Genomic DNA, 23405 nt, shown 5'->3' with positions numbered 1-23405 from the left:
CCTTGAGGGCCCAGTGACTAGGGCAGCACGACTTGAAACAACCCATTTGGTCCTCCTACCCTCAAGAATATGTCTGCAGGAATCAAATGCCTGTTCAGGTAGCACACTCAGCCCCTGGGTGAAATGGAGCTAACAAACTGTCCAATCTGCCTGAGATGCTGCTGAGCTTCAGAGGGATTTGCACATAATGTCCCTCTGGATACAAACCTGATCACCTTAAGAGAGAGCTAAAGGCAGACCACTTAATTGTGGGGAAACTAAGGGCTACTTCAGGAATTTAAGAAACCAGCTCCGAGGATGAGGAACATTGGAACAGACAGGGTAAATATAAACTGTGCTGAACATAACATCGTTCAGTCATAAATATCTTGAAGAGATGTAGGAAAGGGGGATTTTGTTGAAATGTAGTATAAATAAGCCTTTTACTGTTGATTTACAAGTGAGAAACTGTTGATGTTAAGTAGGATAACATGCATAATTAAAGGCAATGCATTGGTGTGTGGTTTTTTTTCTGGTAGCACACCAGTGCATAATACCAAAGTGTGTTAGCACCTCCATTCAGCTTGAAGAATAATCACAGGGACTTATTTGATAAAGTAATACCATCTTGCATCTGCCAAGGTACATGCAATACTGGAAGCTAGCTAATTATGCTTTCCTTGGATTATATAGATTTTTTTTGTCTTGAGCATTAGATAATGGCTACATAGCCAGTATTAGTGTACTTTATCTCACTATCAGAAAATTATCATATTTGTGATGAGTACTTGCTTACACCTTGACTTCCAACAAGTAAGAACTGAGATCCCTTCGTGGGCAAATTCTGAGACCATAAAGTATTAAGCAAACATGATGCCTCAAACTGCTGCCTGTGATGAACAATAATGTTGTAGTAACATTGGATTTTCAGTGGAACAATTAGTTGGCTTCTTCGCAGAGAGCTATGCAAAGCCAAAAAAGGGCAGTAGATTATTTCCTCTGTGGAACAAAATAAAGATCTCAGGTCATTAAAAAAGAAAAGGTGAGGTTCCTAGAGTTTCAGATTTTGCACACCTTTTCAAATATTTTTTCCCATTAATGAATGTTTTTGCTGAGATGTAAACCTGTATGTTTTCAAGATTCATCCTTCCAGTAACCATAATGTGCCAAGCTTCTACCACCACCTCTAGTGAACACCACATTCTTCCAGTGACATTTCTCCTCTCTCCCCAGATTCAAATCTAAACAAAGAACTTCAGCTATTCCTAGTCATTACTCACAGAACTACTGATATCTGCTCAATATTCAGAAGCTTATTATCCTTGGCTGCATTATAAAGAGTATACAAGTAATGTGATTGCTTCATGTAAAGTGACAGAACGTCTGTACTGAAAATACCACAGCAGAACTTAGCTAACCTGCTTTTTGAAGGGGAGAGGACATGAACAACCACATCCCTCTCTGTATCCTTCTGCTTTTACAGACCTCTGGGTTAAAGACTCCTTATCTATCCTGCTGTTCTTCATACCGAAACTACACTTAATCCTTCTTATTGGATTTTTTTCTATCTATTATACTCTTTTCCAGGTTAGAGAGCCAGACCTGCCCTTCATGCCCCTTTCCTACTAATCCCTACTGTTCTATTTACTTGCTTGACTGTGTCTGCACACTGAGCTGATGTTTACAGAAAATTACCTACCATAACTTCAAGATCTCTTTCCTGAGAGAGAACAGTTTCTTCAGAACCCATCACTGAGCATCTAAGTTAGGACTGTCTTCATCACATGTATCACCTTTGCATTTATCAACATTAAGCTTCATCGGTCGTTTTATCACCATGTCAACCAGCATTAAGGGATACTTCTGTAATCGTGGTAATTAACTTTTGGTTTTACTACCCTCACAAACCTCCTATTACCAGAAAACTCTGTCACCTCACTCTTCCATGCCCTTTATCACATCATTGAGTAGGAAAAAATTCAGCACAGGTTTCTCAAGAATTTAATGGGTTATCACCCTCCACTGAGAAATTCACCCATTTAATTTCTCACTTTTTGCTTGTATTTCTTAACTGAGATCTTCCCTCTTATCCCAGTACAGATTATCTTCTTTAGGAATCATTAATGAGGAAGCTGGACCCCCAAAAATACATAAAGAACAGTTAAAATGGCAAGAGGCTACATACGCCTAGATATAGAAGACATCTATTATTAGTCTTTGATTATATACTTAGCTAGAAAATCATAGGAGGAGAACCATGACAAGGTAGAAGAACAGAACAATGTACAGACTTCAGAAAAAACCCTATTATTTTTTAGTTCATCTAACAACAGAAGAATAAAGGGCAAAATTAAAATGCTATGCACAAAAGCAAATTAAGTGATCTGCCTCTTAGCAGGATATAAGACGCGTAATTATTTTAAAGTGTAGTGGCAGTCATGAACTTAAATCATAGAATGGTTTAGGTGGGAAGGGACCTTAGGAGACACAGCCCTCTGCTCAAATGTGCTAACAGCACAGGAAAACAGTTTCATTGTAGGTAGAACATGCGATCAGAGGAGGATGCACAGGCTGTACATTCAGCGGCATCACACGAGGTCAGTAAATTGAAACGTGGAAAATTATTTGCCATCTACTTTTTTTCCTAATCCTTCCCTGTGCAAAGCATCTACAGAATTACTTTCAGAAAAGCTGATCAACAAAACCTGTATGTACCTTCAAACAGCTTACTAGGCTGAGAAATGAAATTGTGAGTTGTCTAAATTATCCCTGGTTGGAAAAACAGAAATAACGTATCTTCCATCAGCTGGCACTGCTGAAACCTCAGCCATCATTCTTCTATGACTTAGTTTCTCTGGGCTAAATTCGGTTGTGCAAGGTGGTGTTAAATGAGCTGCCATGGGGTACTTGAGACATCTGTCAGGGGCTGAAAGATATGGCACAGCACCTATGGAAACTCCCACCCATGCAGCGGCAGCACAAGGTCAAGCAAGATACCTGAGGGCACCTCCAATCGCACCAGTCACCTGTGCAAGCAACTAAACGAGCCTCTCTATCCACTCGATGTTGACGATAACTTCCACAATTCCCAAGGAAACTTTTTCATTTCTAACTGACAAAGGCAAATTTTCAAAACCAGGCTGCTCATAAAAAAGAGAGGACTTCAGCACAGATTTTCAACTATAATATTTAAAACAGGCACTGCTGAAACATTTTATAACTACTATTTAAATAAAAACTTCCAGTTTGCTGATTCAAAATGAATTTTGGCTTGAAATACAAGTTAATTGAAGGGAGAAGTTAAAATGAGTGAAACTGAAATGTAAGGTACTGAAATTGCAGAATTGAAATGAATGTTCTAAACCATTTTTTCCCAAATTTTTTGCTTTGATTTTTGTCCTGATTCAGTACAGGGAAATGTTTTGATATGTTGAAAATTTCTGTGGGATGGGAATCCATTTCTTGCTCATCTGTAACACTTAGTAATCTTTGTATTTTGAGAACATAACAATCTGAGACTTCGTATCACTGAAGGAGATGATTAAAGCTATTTAACAAAGAGATAAAGTGAGGCATTAAAATCATTTATGGGTAAAAAGAATAAAAAGAAAATCCAAAACTAAAACTGACTGGTTAAGACACTTGGCTCCTTGTTTTAACCACCAGAACTTAATATCCAAAATGCCAACTATGTCTCCTTAGTTGGTACATCTGGAGTGGCTGAAGCTGAGAAACAGAGACCAAGGACTCCTTGGCATTAGTTTCCCATTCTCAGCTCTCCAGATGGAGAATGCTGAAATTTCATGTACACAGAGACGTAAGCTTGCGTGAGCAGTGCTGAGTCTGAGGAGAAGACACCTTCCCGGTGTGGCCCTTGCCAACAGTGAAGACTCTTTGATTAGGTCAGGATGCTGACAAGGGCGTTTTTTACTGAGGGAATACCTTGCTATTAGGCGTCCGCATGAACCCATCTAGGGATTTCAGGGACAAAAGAACACGAAAGCAAAGTAATGAGAACATGTGGCCTTTTGGCAGGCAGGTAAGACTTACAAAACTAAATGAAAACTAAGAATTCAAGATTTGTATTTTTTACTTCACTTGCATACTTGGCTGATCTGGAGAGACATATACAAATAGTGGCCAGTAGAAAAAGCATTTAGCTGCATGGCTGCAAAAGTTTCTGGCTAATAACCTTAATGCCTACTATAAAATAAAGGGCACAGAAAGTTGATAACATGTGAACTAAAGGATAGTGTGAAGTTTGGACATCAAATCAGTATAGCAGGAAGAGAGCAGAGATCTCTCATTTCTCCTCCTTGTCAAGACAACTGCAATTTCTGCTAGCAAGGCAAAAGAAGGCCTTTGTTTTCAGTGAATTTTGAGCATTAAGATAGTGGAAGGTTCAAAGATAGATTGTTAAGGGAAAACCTGAAAGCGTATTCAATTAATCTACGAAATTACAAGTCTTGTTGCTGTGATACCTGGAAGCATTTATTCGTAGGCTGAGAGCACAAGTAGACATAAGGTGGTGAGTGGGAAACAAGTGGAAGCTGTTGAACAGCACAACAGCTTTTGAGCTTCCTGCTATGGAAAGAGATTAATGTGAAGCAGAACTCAGCAGTATCAGGATAAAATTTGGTAAGCCACACTTTCTAGAGAGATTGTATTGGGAAAGATAATTTAAAAGCATCATAGAGATTTTCCCAGGTTATTATATAGTATAGTATCTCATTCAGTAAAGAGTATTTCAGGTTCCAGGGGAAGCTCATGTGAATATCACAGGAAATCACATACTTTTATTAAGTGTGATTCTGCAGAGTGTTAGTTCTGTTTAATGGCTAAGGAGCTGACAATATATTCACGTTGTGAGTATCATTCTCACAAGACCGAAGAACACAGAGATTCCGTTAGATTTAATACGTGCCCGTAAAGTGATTTTAGGCTGTGCCCAGAGGCACAACACAACAGAAGATGTTATTCCTGCTCTCACAAGTATTACACCTCTGACGCTGAGCCAGGGTGTCAAGGGATTCCTCGTACCCTGTCAGCATGGAAGATGGCAGATAGGAAGAGAAGATTTCACTAACTTTGTAGCAAAGAGAAATACAAGATGAAAAATGGAAAAAGGAGAACAATTTGAAGTGACTGAGACCAAATGAGCAAAGCTTGGAGCGTATTCACTGGCCTAAGGTTGGGATTCTGGGGTTCAAGGTGTTCTATCCTCACATGAGACTAACAGACTGGCCAACAAGAAAAAGGTAAGCTAAGGCAAAAAAAAAAAAAAAAAAGGATACTGTTATTAACATATGATTACATGACTAATTAGAAAGAGATTGCAAGAAAATGATTGTGAAGTATTTACTCCATTATCCTGGACTATGCTGAGCAGAGGGATTTCCAATCCCTTTACAAAAGCAAGGTAAGAATTTGGACTGTGGTGGATTCTGTGAATTAAAGACAGTGTTCCAGCATTGTCTTTAGGGCCTGTAACTGACTGCAAGACAGACTGTATTTTTTTCATCTGTGAATCCAAACATAATGAAGTTAGGGTGTCATGTAACATGCATGCAGTATTGTCTAAGCAGATAACAAAACTGCAAGGGAGGCACACGTTACTCAGAAATGAATAGTCTTCGTATTACCATCTATACCCAACAGTGTCAAAACCTAACTGAGCTTTTTCTATCAGTTTCTTCTTTCTCACTAATGCCTCACCTATGGAGGAATTCAACTTTTTAGTCAGAGCAACCTACCAACCAAAACAGCCCAATGGAGTCAGTTCTTGATAGGTGCTGCCAGGCAGAGAATAGCTTGACTGTCTGGTGGATCTGAATGGGCTCCACACCTGAGGTGTCAGGTTTTGAAAAGTATTGCAAGTTTTTAATAGATGTGAACTTAATAGATGCCTCATAGATGAGAAGAAATCAATTTGTAGAGCAGTCTTCCCTTTTAACTACTAAGATTTATCTACTTTGAGGTTTTCAAAGGCTCTGATCAGATGTGTAGTTGGATCCATATATTTCAGAGAGAAGCAAAACTTGGGGATTTGGAAGGTATTTGGAATTGTGAGCCTATTATACATTTGAATACAAATTATACTTAGCTGCATACATGGAGGAAACTATGGATAATCTTTATAGTTTGGAGAAGTATTTAGAATTGTGTGAGAGGGTGACTAGGAAGCTTATATTCTAGTCTTGAAAGATGCCATCCAGCACTTCTGAGTTGACTTGCTTCTGATGGTAAGCCTCTTTATTTGCAGTTCTGCCTCAATACAGCTGCTAATTTTATATATTTGTCTATTATGTATGCTTTCATTTTGAAACTCATATTAAAAAAGGCAATCATATTGTTATATTCTAAAATAATGGTTGATAGTCGCTTCTAAGAGCAACTATTTCTAGGACAGATAACAGATCGTTTGGGTTTTTTCTGTATAAGGATCTAAATACAAATATATGGAGGGAAAAACATTTTCAATGCCAATATGGTATTGCTGGAATGTATTTTCGAGGCATGTATTTTAATATAATCTTGATATTATAATTCATCTGTAGCCAAAACAGTAATTAACATGTTTAACAGCAATGTATTACAGATGCGGATTTTGTGGGTTTCCTTTACTCCGCCATAGTCCTAATTCTTCCTGGTTTTCACAAGAATCTTTGGAATAATTTTCAGCAATGACTACAGCTGAAACAGGGAAAACAATTTGCATTCTTTTTGAGCCTTATGCCAAATATTATGCCCTTACCAATACAATGAAACCAAAAAGTCCCAGACATAAGAAAAGGCTTCAGTGCTGTTACCGCAGCACTAGCATGAAAGAGCCCATGTACAGCTCTGCACTGTGGGACTGCCGTAAGATGACAGCATGCATATATGCTGTTAGAAAACAGCTATATGTCTTTGGCCATCCCATATAAACCCCACTCTCCTTTGGTCTAATTGCTTTTTTAAGGGTGGACACAAGGTAATTTAAATGAGTTAATTTGAATTAAATTATCCATTTTGAAAAGAAAAAACCTGCATTGTCTGATAAGAATATAATATTATCTGATTATAATTATCTGATTACTAAACCTTCTACAAAGTTCTGTGTAACTTTAGCTTAATATTTCATACAAAAAATGTATAAATCAGGTGGTTCTATCATGGGGCTCTCTAAAATTGACTCATTTCAGTGTCAGTGTTAGCAGAGTACCTTACTAAATTTAGAAAAATATTGTGGGCAAAGAACAAATAATACAAATTCTATTATTCTAAATTCTTTGTCAGTACATGCTTTCCCCTCCCTGCCTAATATTATTCTTTTACACTAAAACACAAAAGGCTTCGTTTTCAAAAGTGACAAGCAATTTTGGGTGCTGAATCAGAGATGGATACAAAGAAGCTGGGTTTAAGCAGTGTTAAGTGTCTTTTCTAACAGCTGCCTTCTTGCCCTCCAATAAAGGCTCTTAATCCCTCCAGCATCCTCTCTTCCATCTTGCACCACGGCAAAACGTCCTTGCAGAATAGCACATGTGGTGCTGATCATGCAAACCCCATCTCTGTGCTGTCCTTTACCCATGAGTGTAGTCCCTTGACTACTGAGTGCAGATCTGAGATTTCTCTGAATGGAGTGGAAGGATGTGTTATGGGCTGAGGAGGGACCCCCTCCAGCAGGAATAAGAGTAGCATTTCAGTTGTGCCTACTATCCTCCACTATGTTCTCAGAGACTTAGTGCCAAGCATTGTTCAGTGTTTTCCAATGTTCAGGTCTGATTTTTCCTCAGAATATTGTGAATTTAAGCAAGGTTAAAATAGAATTCCTATGATAGTTTCTCTTTCCTCAGTAAACTTCCCTAAGAGTCCCCCACCGAAGTATCTGCCCCATAAAATCTGAGATTTTACTATTGAGTGTGAAGGCTCAATACAGAGATAAGGAAAAAAAATCCATTATCAGCAACTTAAGAAAGCAAAAGGAAGAAGAGATAAAAAAGGAAGCAGGTAAGTAGTTTCATCCTCTGATCTACAATGGGGAATCCACATGTCTGATTTTTACAAAGCCAACAAAATATGACATTTATCCACCTTCATCCCTCCAGTTACCCTTGTCTCTGCCAAATGCTGTTTGGGCTTTCCCCAACCTGCTCTTTACTTCACTAAAGCCCTCATCTTACCCACCTTCTCCATTTCCCTGCTTCTCCGTATTTCCCTGTTCCAGCTACGCGACTTTAATGCTCCCAATTCCGGCTCGCGTCTGCACCCTGCCACAACGGCTTTCCCCTTCCCTCCCCCTGCATGTTAGGCAGCTCCCCACCAGCACTGCTGCCCTCGTTCTCCTCTTCCACTCTCCACCTCACTCTAAATTAAAACATAGTACTGCCCTCGAGTACATGCTGCTGCCCTCACCATGAAAGTGATTTAATTAATGTGAGTTAATTAACTAGTTTGGGTATCTGGCAATTCCTGAGAGTTAATACTAGCAAATAAGATGAGAAGAGTGACACAGTCTGCAGGGATAATAAAATACAGCAGCAGGTTTTCCCTGTCGGCCTAACTTCTGTCAGGATACGAGTGCTGCTACCGCACAGGAAGCAATGACACAATACACAATGACAAAATTTTGTCTTCTTTAGCGTTCTGCAAATTCTAACACTGAAAGTTGCCCAGTTCCTGCACACCAGAGAATCCTGGAAGTTTGCCGAATGAGAAGCGTTTCTCATAAATAGAAGCTGTGAAGCGGTTTTGGAAATAAAGTGTTAAAATAAAATTGCCATTTCTGAGATCTTTGCTAGCAGCAAAATCTTGCTGAAGAGACATCAGCACAAAAATGTGCAGGAAAAAATTTTAAGAGCACTTCCCATTCTGATTTAATAATAATGCAACAATCAGAAGAGCCTTTAAAAAATAAAAAGGCAAGACAAAGGACTGGGGACTCTCCAGTGGCTTCTACAGCAAAAAAAAAAAAAAAAGCTATTGTAACAGGCAGTGCGCAGCACAAGTATTGGGCTGGCAAACACCAGCATCCAACAGCAAAGGCACTGCTCCCGCACACACCGCAGGCAGCAGGCTTCCTCCAGGTCCCTCGCAGAAGCAGCTCTTCTGCCTGCCCGTTTGGAGGAGCAGCGCTCTGCACAGCACTGTCCTCTCCTGGGCTGCTGGGGTAGAGGTCTGGCCCTGTACACACTGAAGGACAAAATCTCTTGGTGTCATAGAGCCGTCCTCTACTAAACATCAGAGGACATGTAAAGAGAAGGAGCTCCCCACACTTTTTCTCACTCTTCTGCAAGAACAAGTATATTCAAGTCCCTGCTTGACCAGCAAAAAACCTATTTAAATCAGGATCTGACTGTGTTCACATACAGTTCTGTGCTTCACTAAGGATTCTTGATTTTTTAATCTCATTCCTGATAATTCCATTTCCTCTGTGCCTAATACACCAATACCTTCCTCTCCTGGAGCCCATTCCCTTCATCGTTATTATAGTCAATATAGAGGCACTGAGGTCAGTCAAGATGAACCAGGCTACCACATTTACTCCTTAGGTAGCCACACGCAAGTTGTTTCTAGGAGAAACGCTGATATAAGCGCAATCTTTCAGGTATAGTAAAGATGAAAGGTGTAACAAGAAAACACTCAAAGGACATGAGAAAATGGAAGATTAGAGGATATTTCCCAGAGACAGGGAGGTAAATGAGTACTTCTTTTTCTATTTATATTTTGTTAGCCCTTTTTCCTCAGCTAATGGCAAAATATTTGTCCATATTATGGTCCTTTTTATTATATAATTAATGCTGCATTATTCCACAATTGCCCTAAGAAGATCTCAAAGATACTTATCAACATTCCCTTTATGCTCCTAACATTTTGGTTTGTGTTTAACCAGCCCCTCAGCTGATAAGTGGACAGAGTAAGTTCCCCGTTGCTGCTCAAGTGATAATGCCATACAAGTAAGAATACACATGGCAATATCCAAATACAGCTATGTTTTTACTATTCAAACAATTATCAGTAAAGGGACAAGCACAGCCCTTTTTCTGCAAAGCCTGAAAAAATGAGCTTTGTGTAGGAAATTCAGAGGAGACTTGAAGGGAAATAAATTCTGCAGTTAATCATTCATCTTGGAGTGGAGTGACTGCTGAGCAGCTCTGCTGCCTGTTGTAAAGCTTTTCAGTTGTTGCAATTACTACATGGTGTTAGACCCATGAGTCTGTACAGCTCTAGTTTTGCTGGTCATGTCCCCGGCTTGCACCATTCGACTGAATTTTCCCTGGTCCAGCCGCACGGAGAAAGGCACAGAGGATTACCACGCTACAGCATGTATGAATGTCCTGTCCATATCCCAGTTTGTACCTCTTCCTTCTTTCTCTTTCCTCACAGCTAGCTATGTTCAACAGCTAGCAAGACATTTCCCTTTAGGATATTATCACGAACAAGCAAAGATTAGCTACGGAAACTGCATGCATGATAAGAACACTATACAAGTGAATATTACCTCAGCAACATGAACCTAATTATTTTGATAACATTGGAAAGGTTATTTCTCCACTTTTGAAGAGACAAGCTCTGTATATTTTTAAAAGGCAAAACTTATATCCATAACCAGAAAGCTTTGGTCTGCTCTTCAATACAGCATATAAAAGGTTTATGGGTTTCATCAAAACCGATTAGTTTATTGTCTAGACCACAGATTATTTTTCATAAGATTTCTTGTCATATCTGTGAGCCATTCTTGTAATGATGGATGAGACCGGTGCCTTAAAATCATCATTTTCTCTGTCAGCAGGGAAACCCACTGAACCCTGTCAGATGGAATATCACCTCATCCCCTGTAGCCTTATAATGTAAGGGCATAATCCGTTCTCACAGGGGTATACAGGAGTCCAGGACTGAACCTACACATAACTAAAGGATTGTTATTCAGGGGAAGAATATGAATTATACAGTTATTACAGGAGTTTTAAACTTTTGCTTGGATAAGCTGAAATTGCTACTGAAACATTGTACCAAGGATAGGCTTCAACATTCAAATCAAAACTGGTGATTTTGGCCCTTCTGGGGAATGGCATTCCTAGAAATGGTGTCTGTCATTGTTAGTTTTATTCTCTCATAAAATGAGAAGTATGGATCATGTAAAAGCATAAGTGTCAAGTAAAATCTATGTTCAGTTTGCAAAGAAGTGAAATTGTATACCTTCTATAATTTCAGGCCAAATGTGAGAGCTTAGCATGCCATACAGTCGATTCTATGCACATAAATAAATCACAGCTTTTATATGTAGAGTCCTTGAAACACATTTTTCTGCAGTTATGAAGACAAGGAGTCTAACTGCACATGAGATGGGAAAATCAACTATATGTAATCATTCTCTTCTGCAGTAGAATTAAAGACACTTATAGTAATGGACTGGGCAGAAGTAGGAGTAAACCACTGTCAAAGGTATCAACTATTTTCACTTTCACCATTTATCACTTAGAAAAATCTGCTTGCTGCTTGTCTATTCCTCTATATGATTTCAGAGGAAAAAATTAAATGTGCTGCTTCACATTTCATTTTTAACAGTTAATTGCTGCATAAATACATAGTGTAAAGAAAAGCACAGACATTTTACAAAACTAGAACAGTTCTGAAATATTCAGTTTCTTCTTCATTTACATTTCTTATGCAGCAGATGCATCTCAAAGATCTACTCTGAAGTGACTCTTTCTAAAGGAAGGCAAAGCTACATTTGCCTAGAGAGTGTCTGAACCAGAAGTTTAAACTCCTCATCACTTTGAAGGCAATAGAACTGACGTTTATTGCTGAGCCATGCCGAACTACAGCCCCACCTCTGAATAACGAAAGACTGTGTGGCAGATGGATGCTTTAAGAGCCTTCCCCGGAGCCTTCCAGTGCATATCGTGTTGTCTGTTTAGATGATAAACTCCTGGAAAGGCCTGGACCAGTACATTTTTCTGTGTTTTGTGCAGCTCTACTATTTACAGTGTTTAAAATGATCATCACGATTAATCCATAGATAAACCACCCTAAGGAAGCCAATGTCGCCTGCTCTGCAAGAGAAAGGCCTCAAATGCGGCATAAATACCATTTGCTCCCCGTTATTTACAGTGCCTATTATGGTTCCCCAGGGAGCCATGCGTCCAACACCTAATTCATGGGTCACGCAGGGGAGATGAGCACCAACTTTATTGGACTGTGAATTAGGCCACTGATACGTAACACCTCCAAAGCCTGCAGACTGACGTTATATATGTGTGTGTGTGTGTGTATATATATATACACACACCTCTGTGCCTCCCACATCCTCCTGTGTTATCAGGCCCAACTGAACATCACTAAACCTTTTCCAACTTCCTGACCAAAGCCACCTGCAGAATCAGCCAGAACACTCCATTTTGCAATAGTGCTGAATGTCCATCAACGTGCTGTTTCCATTCCAGTTATCACCCCTCTTTGTGTATTTGTAGAAAAACTGACCCCTCTGTATCATGTCATACAAACTTCAGCTCTTGCAATGTTGAAAACTAAGGTAATGTATCATGAATTATCAAATGGCATCACATTAATGTGATTTTCCCTGTCTACTGCTTTCACAATAATTCAAGCAATAGTGACTTTTCCAATGAAAAAAAAAAACCCACAAAAACCATGAAAAAGATCTAGGTCATTGCTGGCAGAAAGATTAAATTTATTTTCAGTATGTCAATCTTGGTTTTCTACTTAATTTGATGGTATGAAAGGACATTTAATGACACAGAGCCGTTGTGCATACCAAGCCACATGTGCCTGTGGGCAGTGCACTGAGTTGCATGGTCATTGTTATAACACTCTAGACATTAATTTATAACTAAGCCATAGGACTTTAATACAAATTGGTGGATGACTTTTGAAAGGTGAATGGCACAGCTAAGTTTCACCTTTTGCTAAATGTATATGGTTCCTGTTCTTTGGTATTTATACTTACATAACATGACTTTCAAATAACTTCAGCTGGGAAGTGGCAAATTAGCTCCGTCATCCAACTGGCTGGACTAAACATCCCATCTGTAAAGCCTTCCTTGGGCAAGGGGCTTCCTTCCCATTTGTGGTTAAAAGGACATGGAAGCACAGAGGAAAACAAATCCAAAGAGGGCAGAGAATGCGCAAGAGACTTGCCAAAGGAGATACATATAGTATGTATTGTACTGCCTGTCAGGACAGTAAATTCCTAGCAGGGCTCATTCTGATATCTTTCTCTGTGCTCTCTCTATAGCACTAAATATTACTTCCAATGTTTAGAAATTATGATTGTGAGAAAATCTGTAGACAAAACCTCCTAAGAAACCCAGCATAACTTGCCCTGCTGGTGTAGAACACTACCCTTCCACATATCGCAAGATATAGTTTGAATTCTGAATTAATGTCTCATAAGAAAATAAAACTTAGTCTAATTCTCACCTGTATTGAGTTTGTGTAGCAAGGTTTTGGTAGCAGGGCGGCTACAGGGGTGGCTTCTGTGAGAAGCTGCTAGAAGCTTCCCCCGTGTCCAATAGAGCCAATGCCAGCCAGCTCCAAGACAGACCCGCCGCTGGCCAAGGCCAAGCCCATCAGTGATGGTGGTACCACCTCGGGGATAATGTAGTTAAGAAGGGGAAAAGCTGTGGTGACACAGCAGCCAGAAGAGGAGAGTGAGAAGATGTGACAGGAACAACCCTGCAGACACCAAGGCCAGTGAAGAAGGAGAGGGAAGAGGTGCTTCACGCACCAGAGCAGATTCCCCTGCAGCCCGTGGAGAAGATCATGGTGAGGCAGGATGTCTCCCTGCAGCCCATGGAGGTCCACGTTGGAGCAGAGATTACACCTGCAGCCCCTGGAGGACCCCACACCAGAGCACGTGGATCTGCCCAAAGGAGGCTGTGACTCCGTGGGAAGCCCACCCTGCAGCAAGTTCCTGGCAGGACCTGTGGCCCTGTGAAGAGAGGAGCCCCTGCTGGAGCTGGTTTGCTGGCAAGACTTGTGACCCCGTGGGGGACCCACACAGGAGCAGTTCATGAAGAACTGCAGCCCGTGGAAGGACTCACGTTGGAGAAGTTTGTGGAGGACTGTCTCCCATGGGAGGGACTCCATGCTGGAGCAGGGGAAGAGTGTGAGGAGTCCTCCCCCTGAGCAGGAAGGAGCGGCAGAGACAACGTGTGATGAACTGACTGCAACCCCCATTCCCCATCCCCCTGTGCCGCTGAGGGGGAGGGAGAGAAATTGGTAGTGAAGTTAAGCCTGAAAAAAAGGGAGGGGTGAGGGGAAGGTGTTTTAAGATTTGGTTTTATTTCTCATTATCCTACTCCAATTTTGACTGGTAATAAAATTAAACTAATTTCCCCAAGTCAAGTTTGTTTTTCTCATGACAGTAACTGGTGAGTGATCTCTCCCTATCCTTATCTCGACCCATGAGCCTTTCATTGTATTTCTCTCCCCTGTCCAGCTGAAGAGGGGAGTGATGGAGCAGCTTTGGTGGGCACCTGGCCTCCAGACAGGATTAACCCACCACATCACCCCTGATATTCCACCTTACAAATCATTTACACACCCAGTAGTCTTTACTCATGAATTACAACAGCAGTTATTACAATCAATACTGAATACCTAGCAAATCTATTGAAGAAAGTCTCTACAATACTTAAAAGGCTTAACATCTCTGTTAACATCAATCAAAAACCTAATAATCTCCATTTTTCTGAGTAGTAGAATCCACTTACATTACATTACATGTATATACACTTGCACAAAAGAAATTTTCAAGTGAATAAGGGAGAATCTCTCTCACACTGCACTGAACTGTGAGTCATGAACACTTCCAACAGTCCACATTCACTTGTTTTATCTCTTTTTCACAAAGGAACTCATTTCAGCCCAGAACTTAAAAAGATGCTTAATACCCTGCTAGGTTGTTCCAATACAGCCAGAAAAACAACCATTTACTCTGTGTCATGTTTGAGTTTCAAAATATTCATGTTCTAAAAAAGGATAATGAACTTCTAAACACTGCCAATAAACGTAATTATATTTTTAGGCCTTCCTCAATAGGAATATTCTATAAGGTCCAGATGTGTCAATCAAAATTTGGTATTAAATGTTACCTTTTAATGATTTAAATCTACTGGACAAACACAGAGTACTCGTGGTTGACAGCGTGCCCTCTTTCCCACTGAGCATGAATAGGTGAACACAGAAGCTTCTAAGGCTACCTTGTAATTCTCTAGCATCAGCTCTATATTCTTGGCTTTCAAATATGATGCCAAAACTGCTTTGAGGTAAGATGAGGATTCCCCAGCATCAGCCAGGAATGTCAGCTTGTCTCTGGTATGAAGGAAGTATGTGGAGTCAGCTGCTTGGAATAGGAATGAAACAATCTAAGAAGTGGAAAAAGGGGTTATGTGCCTGCTGATTTCAGCCAGGCTAACAGTCCCCATAGGACCAGTTCAGCTGGCTTCAAAAATGGAACAGCTGGAACCCCGTTTGCCTTGTACAGCAGTCCAGTTCAGCTCGTGCTGCTTCCTGAGTCAAGCAAGGTATGCATCTGACACACCTGCCTACATCTGCTTACTCAAATATATGAGCATGGACAGGTCCACTCCAAAGACTTAGTTAAAAGAAGTATCAGACCTTCCAACCACATCCCAAATCACTTCATGGAGTGTGACAAAATCAAAAGCAAAAGAGAGGAAACAGATGTGTGATGTATGACATAACACGTATTCACAGAGAGAACTGTCAGGATGCAAAAGGGCACATTAAAAGCTTTATCTTGTTGTCCTATTACTCTAATTTTTTTTTTCAATTCTTTTAACTATCCTCATCTTTACTGCAGTTCAAATGGAAGGTTCACCACATGCTACTGATACCAAGAAAGCTCAGAGATTTCTAAAGAGCTATCTTCATAAAAATACACACACGAAGCACTTAAACAACTACAGCCTCTTGAAAGATATTCATTGAGAAATGTAAGTACCTGTTGTCTCCAAGGGCAGGATCCTTGGGTTTAGCATCACTATCATAAACAAAACGCTCTTGGGAGATCACTATGACATTGTCTGTAGTTTCATTTCCCAAGATAGTGATAACAGGGTAACCCATCTGTAGTGTCCACTGATCCATTACTTCTTGGATATTTACAGATTTTCCAACCCTTTTTAAAGCCTTCAAGAAAAAAGAAAAGTTTCAATATGTTGAAGCAATATCATCATCCAACATATAAAACTCTTTTTTTTTTTTTTTTTGTCTCAGAGACCATAACAAGTCTTAGAGGTTTAAATAACCATCACACATGCACACACACAAACTTACACCCAGTACACACACACCACATAATTTAACAAATAGTCTCCGTATATCTTAAAAATAAACATTGAGCAATTTTGCCAGAGAAGAGAGTGACAGTCAGAAAGTTGTTTCCCACATCATTCAGGTACTTCTGCTGTAGCAGAAGAAACAACTTGCTTTACAGGGTTTTAACAACAGCCACAGAAATACTGGGTGGCTGTCTCCAAAAGATACTCTTGACTAGCTAAGGTTAAAAAAGACTCAGTGTTAGTTGATCTAGGGTACCTACAATAAGGCATATTCAAAAAGGCCTGGTTTCTAAAAGTACAGAGTTTTGCTGTTCTGAAAACCAAATGACTAGTTATTTGAAAATACTGCCGCTCATGTCCAAAGTGAGGCCATGTATACCGAGATATCCCCAGCTCCTTCATAAACTGCACCTGTCATAACACATGGAGGATTAATGTGTTCATATTTGATACCATATGTCAACAAAGATGCTGTTTTACAAGTGGATTTTCATCTGAAACAAAAAGAGATACTATGGCATCATGGGAGATGAGATTGGGTATGAGGAGAATGACAGGCATCATTTGTTCTTCAGCAATGGAAATGTCCCTAGCTGCCGAACTGTCCTAGATCACACACTGAGCAACCTCTGATGAATACAAGCAGAACCCAGCAAGAAGTCTTCAGAACTGAAGCTGCAATTGCAATACATTAGGAACAAAGCGGCTGGCAACAAGCGTGCTTACAGGTGAGGCAAACGGCATTATTAGCCTTAACAATAGATTTGAGCATACAGTATAGCCATAGTGGTTATGGACCAGAATAGAGTCCCATTTTTGTTCTATTTTATTAGCTGTGGGTTCTGCTGTTCTTTCAAGGTGACATTCATCCCTCTGACCTCTCATCGCCCAAAATTGTCCCAAAGGCTTTAACTGAGGAAGATACCAGGTGAGAAGCAAGAAAGACTTTTAACTTCAGATTAAGACATAGATTTAAGAGCCTGACTGTATGTTACACATCTCAACTCTCATTAACAATCAGTATAGACATAGGATTCAGTTCAGTTGCCCACACACAGGTGGCTAATGTCATTTGGCCTTGACCTGCCACTCCAGAAGACTACAAATTTCCCCACAGATGTTGTGTTGAATCAACTAGACCCATCTGTATGTCTTGAACACCCTACTGCACCTAATCTGGCACTAGTTGCCTATATTTGAACAACTATCTCAAGTCCCCAGTCAACAGTCAATGGTTCATTTTAAATTAATCATGTAGTGGCTAGTCAACTGAATTGCTCTCGATGCTCTGCTGACTATATTGACTAGATTTCTGGGACTCCAGTTGTTCCTATTCACCAAGTGTCAAGTGAGATGTCCTAAAATATTCAACACACTCTTGCAGAACTGGTGGACCTACAGCAGACATGCTTATCTCATGTGGCAGCTGGAAGCCAGGTAGGATAAATTGTTAAATGTCTATGAACGGGCAATTGAATCCAGTCCTCAGTGACAACAATTGGAGCTTGGACACCTAGCTTATATGTATATACTTGCTTGTCTAGATAAATGCAGATGTCTTGACCTCCAGCTGAATCCTAGCTTTGGTGTCAATAGTTACAACTAGATTGACATGTTTACACGTGGCTGGAGTTGGTACTTTTGCCCAAACTCCCAGACTGTACTCTACATTGCCTTGCACTCTGTCTTTATTCTGGAGTGCCCAGACTAGCCCTGTAGGTGAGAAATTCAGGCATGCTTGGCTCACTTTATGAAAATTAAACTCTGCCCTCATAGATCCCTGGACCTGGCTCTAGAAACACAAGCCGAGCTTGAGCATAGCAACCAAAGGGAGCATGCAACTATAAGTCTGTACAGCATGCCAAATCTTACAGTAAATACTTATCTGTTTACACCACACTTTAAAGCTTTAATAGTTTTGTCCTTCACTCAAATCATAACTCCATACAAAATCACAGACACACCTGATGTAAATGCCAAAGCACAGCACTTTCATCTGCTTTCCAGCTTATGGGCCTCAGCGTGCTGCCACTAAAGTCAATGATAACGGATTCCACGAAGTATCTTTTACTGCACATCAGTGACATAGCACAAGCAAGGAAATATATTCTAACATAACAAAGAACAGCAATGCTGCAAAAAACGTATTTTAATGTTGCCACTAGGTTAACTCAAATGGAGTTTCTTTGCACCACTTTTTATGTTTGCTCTGGGGTCTGAAGGATCTCAATATGTACTATTCACTCCTAACCTCACCAAGAAAAATACCCCAGTAAATTCCTGCTTCTCCCTCAGTGCAATACATTAAAGCATTTTACCTTTGACAATGTGTTCCAGAGATCATTTCTGGCTGCATTGCCATACTTGTGAATGGTTAAATAGTCCTACAGAAATAAAATAAAAATACAAATCAGTATTACTATACACAAGCCAAAAACTAGAGCTGTGAATCACTGCTATTATAAGTTAAATCACATTAATGTTTGCATTTGTCAGAAATCTGGAAATATACAATATGCTCATCCTAAGGGAGTAAATAAATGGTTTCTTAAGCTCGTTTACAATGCAAAAATTGTTGCTTAAAATTTCATTTACAGCATTCAATGCTCTTCCTTTTCTGTGTAAATCACTCTATAAGCTAAATATTTTGAATATACATTAAAAATACTTGTCTAATCTCAGAAGGGGTTCCTCGGTAATTCTCGGCAATGAAAGGAGAAGCTGCTCAAACATAGTTCCAGTTGCTATTTTAGTAGGTCATTCAAAAATTTGCGCACTCAGATGATAGCTAGATTTATTACAAAAGATTTAACTGAACAATAGCCTACCTGAACTACAAACTCTCATCTAGGGAGATTCTGGTGCTTCAATGTGAAAATACATCGTCCTGGCAACTGGGGCTCTAACAGGTTATCACCAAGACTCTCCACAACAGGGAGCGGTGGAAGAGGGGTGATGGGAACCCAACTCTGTGTTTGTGCACAGGTACATACATGTGTGTTTTCACAACATACATGACTCAAGGTCTGGGAGGTCTGGGGAGGTTATAAACTGAATGCTTTCACCTACTCAGCCACAGCTTCAGTGACTGAGGGTCCATTCTTCTCCCATAGCAACCAGAAAGATAATGCCTGATAAGCCACCATCACATCAAATTAACTTCCCAAATTAATAGTTTAAGCATATGACCAGGTTACGTCTGGGCCTTTCAGGCACAAAACGCTTCTGTTTTTTAACGACGTCTGGAGAGTCAACACTGTTTGATTGGAAGAATTAAGTGAAAAAACACATCAGAGGTTGTAAATCAATGGGTTCTCCTGCATTTGAATTTCTACCATCTTCACTTTACACAATGGTAGAAGACAAACCCTAATTTACAGCACAATGATAAAACTGGGACAAATTTGCTGACTCTGTTATCTGTGCTTTGTGTGAAGTAAGATACTTTGGGAATAATTAGTATTTGGAAAGCAAATTTTCAGATACACAAATTGTAGCACCTGTGACAGATTTAGCTTTTGTCAGCCAACTCATAGTACAGCAAGCAGCAACTCCCATTTAATCACAAGCTAGGAAGGCTAAATGAGAACACTGACTCTGTAACTGCAGTGCCTAGTCTTAATAAGGTCATGAGAAGAACTTGGAAAAAAGACAGTATCATATAGGCTGCACCTATAGCACACTGTGCTTCCATTTTGTCTAAAAATACAGAATCATCTGCGGCACAGTAAAATATTCAATAGCTTCCAAAGCTAAAGAAGTTGAATTGCAAATTAAAAAGCTAAAATAAGAATAAACAAAAGTGGGACAAGGCAAATAAATAACAACAAATATACACATACTTCCTAAGTGGTACAAGAAAATGCTGCATGTATTGGTCCTTCTGAGAGCTGCTTTCAGAACTGTTACACAGCAAAATAAAATGGGTGGAACACTTGAGCATTTACTCCACCCAGGCAACAATCTTGTTTACCAATCTACCATTTGACATTAAATTTGGCTTTTACATTTTGCATTCAGAAAGCCTGAAAAGAGATGAAATGCTTCTGTCCTTTTCTTTTGTTTTTTTATCCCAATACACAGGTTGGGAGGTTTAGATATGGCTCATCACTCAGTTAAAAATTTATTATCCTCCAATCTAACATGTTTATCATACAAAGGAAAACAAAAGGAATCCTAACATTTACAACGAAATAAGAAAACACAATGATAAATACAACATGAGTACAGTCCCGGTACCATACAATTTGATCATCCATTTTTTCATTATTTCATGGAAGCTGAATTGAGACCATACACATAGCATCAAACTAGGAGTGTTATCGAATGCATAGTACACAAGAAGCAGTCCTAAGTGACAGTGTGCATCAAAATATTCTTCCAATAGTAAATCTACATTGCAATTCAAAATCTGAGTGCACTTTCTACAGGCACAAGAGCATAAAGCTACAGAACCAGCTCCCATCAAACGTTCTCAGATATCAGTATCCTGTTTTCAATAATAAGCAGTAGCAGACACCTAGAAAAGCTATAAAACAGGGCAAACATACAGTGATACTTCACTAGTACGGTCTCCCATCATCCAGCACTCCATGGTACAAGGAATCCTGAGCAGATTAGTTAGTATCTTTGTATTTAGCTGTTATCTTCTGTGAATTTGGCCAGTTGCTTTCTGAACCCATATAAATGTTTAGCATTTGCAACACCTTATAAAAAAGCATTTCCCCCTTCAGATATCTGTTGTGTGAAGATGCCTCTGTTTCTAACATCTGCCGGTCTGCTGGTGTCATCTGTTACTCCCTAGTTCTGGCATCAGAAGAGACGGTAAACTACTGTTCCCTACTTCACTCTCCCCAAGCTGTTCATGCTTTTACAGATCTCTACCATATGTGCCCTCATACCAGAGCTTGCTTTTAAACCGAGGACACCACCAGACCCAAACACTCCCCTCTATGCTGTAAAGTTACACCATCCAGGCTGATGACTTCAAAGCTAGCTAGGGTTACTGTGACCCAGCCTGAGCTGTCATTACCACATTAGCATCCTCTTGAAGTCCCTTTCACAGACAGGCACTCAAAAAGGAAGAGAAAAGGCTTATACATATCAGCATCAAGTACATCCCAAGAAGTATCAAAATAGGAGCCAAAGATCTAAACATACCCTGCTTGTCTGTTCTAAGGATGAAATATTGCCCTTTTTTCCACCTGGGGACCCATATCTAAGTTTTGAATAGCTTGAAAAGGGGCAGAAGACATGTTCTCATACACTGTAAATCTCCAGGGCAGGAGTATTAGCCACTCCTTCGCCTTCACACTGAGTAGAAAAGAACCAAATCAAACAGAAGAGAGATGCAAGCCACAGAACAGAGAAGGAGGATGACACTGAAAACACAGCTGCCTGACTCTGAGCTGTGCTCATGAGGCACAGCTCCAAAGGAGGTGACTTAAACCCGCTTTCTCATAAACACATATGCCTAGAACCATCTGGCTGCAAGGCTGCTTCCCATCATAAACTTTCAAGTCTATCACCTTCGAAAGCTGTTCCATCAACTGGAGCATGCTGGAGCATGGAGAGACGTCTCAGCCACCTTCCTAACTCTCTGCTATAGCCCTACGGTATGTGTGATTAGAAAAGATGGCATGAAAAACTCCTTAACAGCTCAAGACTCTGCAACTCCCCCTTTCTCTCTCAGTGTAATGCCACCTCTAAACTTTTTCTTTGCCATGGGGAAAGTCGAAAGAAAGTTCACAGATACCGGCGCAGTGTCAGTCAACATGAAAATTAATCAAACGCACCCATAAAAATGATCATTTCGTTTTACATTTCCAGCAAGCATCCTCTTGTAATATTCTTCTTATGATCTTGGCATTAAAACATGAAGCCACGCTTTGCCAAAAAGAATAATGGAATGTGATCCCTTCACCTTTATCAATAAAAAAAATTTAATCAGACAATGTGGTTTTGTGACATGTGTTGTAGTAATTTTTAATACCAAATTAAAAAAAAAAAAAATCCAGAATCTGTCATGTCATGAAAACAAAGTCCAATTACTGCACAACTAAAACCTAAGATCTTGCAAAAAAATCCCAACAGATTTAAACTATAATGTTTTGTCACATAGTAATCTTAACCTCCTCTAAAAAAATTAAAAGGCTCAATGCTTTTGAAATTATTTTATTACTTGAATACTGAAGCAGATAGCTTGATGGGTAGTATAAACAGGAGCACAGTGAAAAGTGCTAAAGGATTCGGAAAGATGTTTTTAGTAATGCTGTATTGATTAAGCTTGCAGGCCCTTTATTGTATTTGACCTTTTTTAAGAAAAAGAGATTGTTTATTTAAGAGGGAAAAGTCGTTTATCCCTTTGCAATCTTAGTTCTCTCAGTACTGCTAGGGATTGAGCCTCTTGGTTTCGAAAAAAATGAACTACCCCACCATCCAAACATGATAATGCTCACAACTAATAAAAGGTAGTGACTGATAAAGGCAAAGAGGTTGAGCAAGTGTAAAGGGGGAATAAGTCTCCAAACATGTATCTTACTTTCAGAGGAGACTTCAGATCTATAACCAAGAACTGAAACATCAATTCTAGGACCAAAGTCCTTTCTCAGTTTAGCTGTACAAAGTTGATTGGTTGGCTGAAGGAACAGCTCCCAACTTACACCAGTGATGCTGAGATCTGAAACAAATGAACATTCAATAACTTTTCCTCCTAAAGATAACTGGGAAATTCCACTATATGAGTGAGGAAAAAATAGCAAAATATTTTGGCATCAAATTCTTGTGGCTACGTTCCTCTGAATGCCCTCATTTCCCAGGGCTCAGGAAACAGCAGTCTTGCCTCTACCTCCCTCTTCTATCTTTTGTTGCTACTCCTTGGTGCACATCCTCCTCCCTTCAGCCTACAATATCTTCTTGTTGAACAGTTTTATACGTGACTGCTGTATCTCACCGAAGATTTAGAGCTACTAATAAAAACATTTAGTTAGGTGGAAATCAGGCTCTAAGGCTCTGGCTATCAAATCCAGTGTGTTTTCCCAGAAATTTGTCTACTTAAGGTTAAGCCACCAAACACCATCTGACAGATGCTGACTCACTGACTATAACATGCCACCT

General features: G+C 39.8%; 1 protein-coding gene across 2 annotated transcripts in view; it reads right to left on the bottom strand.

Moving 5' to 3' along the window:
- The window catches only part of TRHDE (thyrotropin releasing hormone degrading enzyme), a 222951-nt gene that overhangs the window by 61534 nt on the left and 138012 nt on the right, over positions 1–23405 (bottom strand). The window contains exons 8-9 of one of the 2 annotated variants that reach the window (XM_054807940.1): positions 18608–18673; positions 15950–16137 (exon numbers count right to left, since the gene is read on the bottom strand). In XM_054807940.1, the coding sequence (XP_054663915.1) occupies positions 15950–16137; positions 18608–18673 (254 nt within the window). The remainder of the gene's footprint in view (positions 1–15949; positions 16138–18607; positions 18674–23405) is intronic. The other variant, XM_054807947.1, reaches the window with a different exon arrangement.

The sequence above is a fragment of the Grus americana genome, chromosome 1 (genome assembly GCF_028858705.1).
Source record: "Grus americana isolate bGruAme1 chromosome 1, bGruAme1.mat, whole genome shotgun sequence".
In the NCBI taxonomy this organism is placed as follows: Eukaryota; Metazoa; Chordata; class Aves; order Gruiformes; family Gruidae; genus Grus; species Grus americana.
This window is presented reverse-complemented; position numbering and strand designations above follow the sequence as displayed.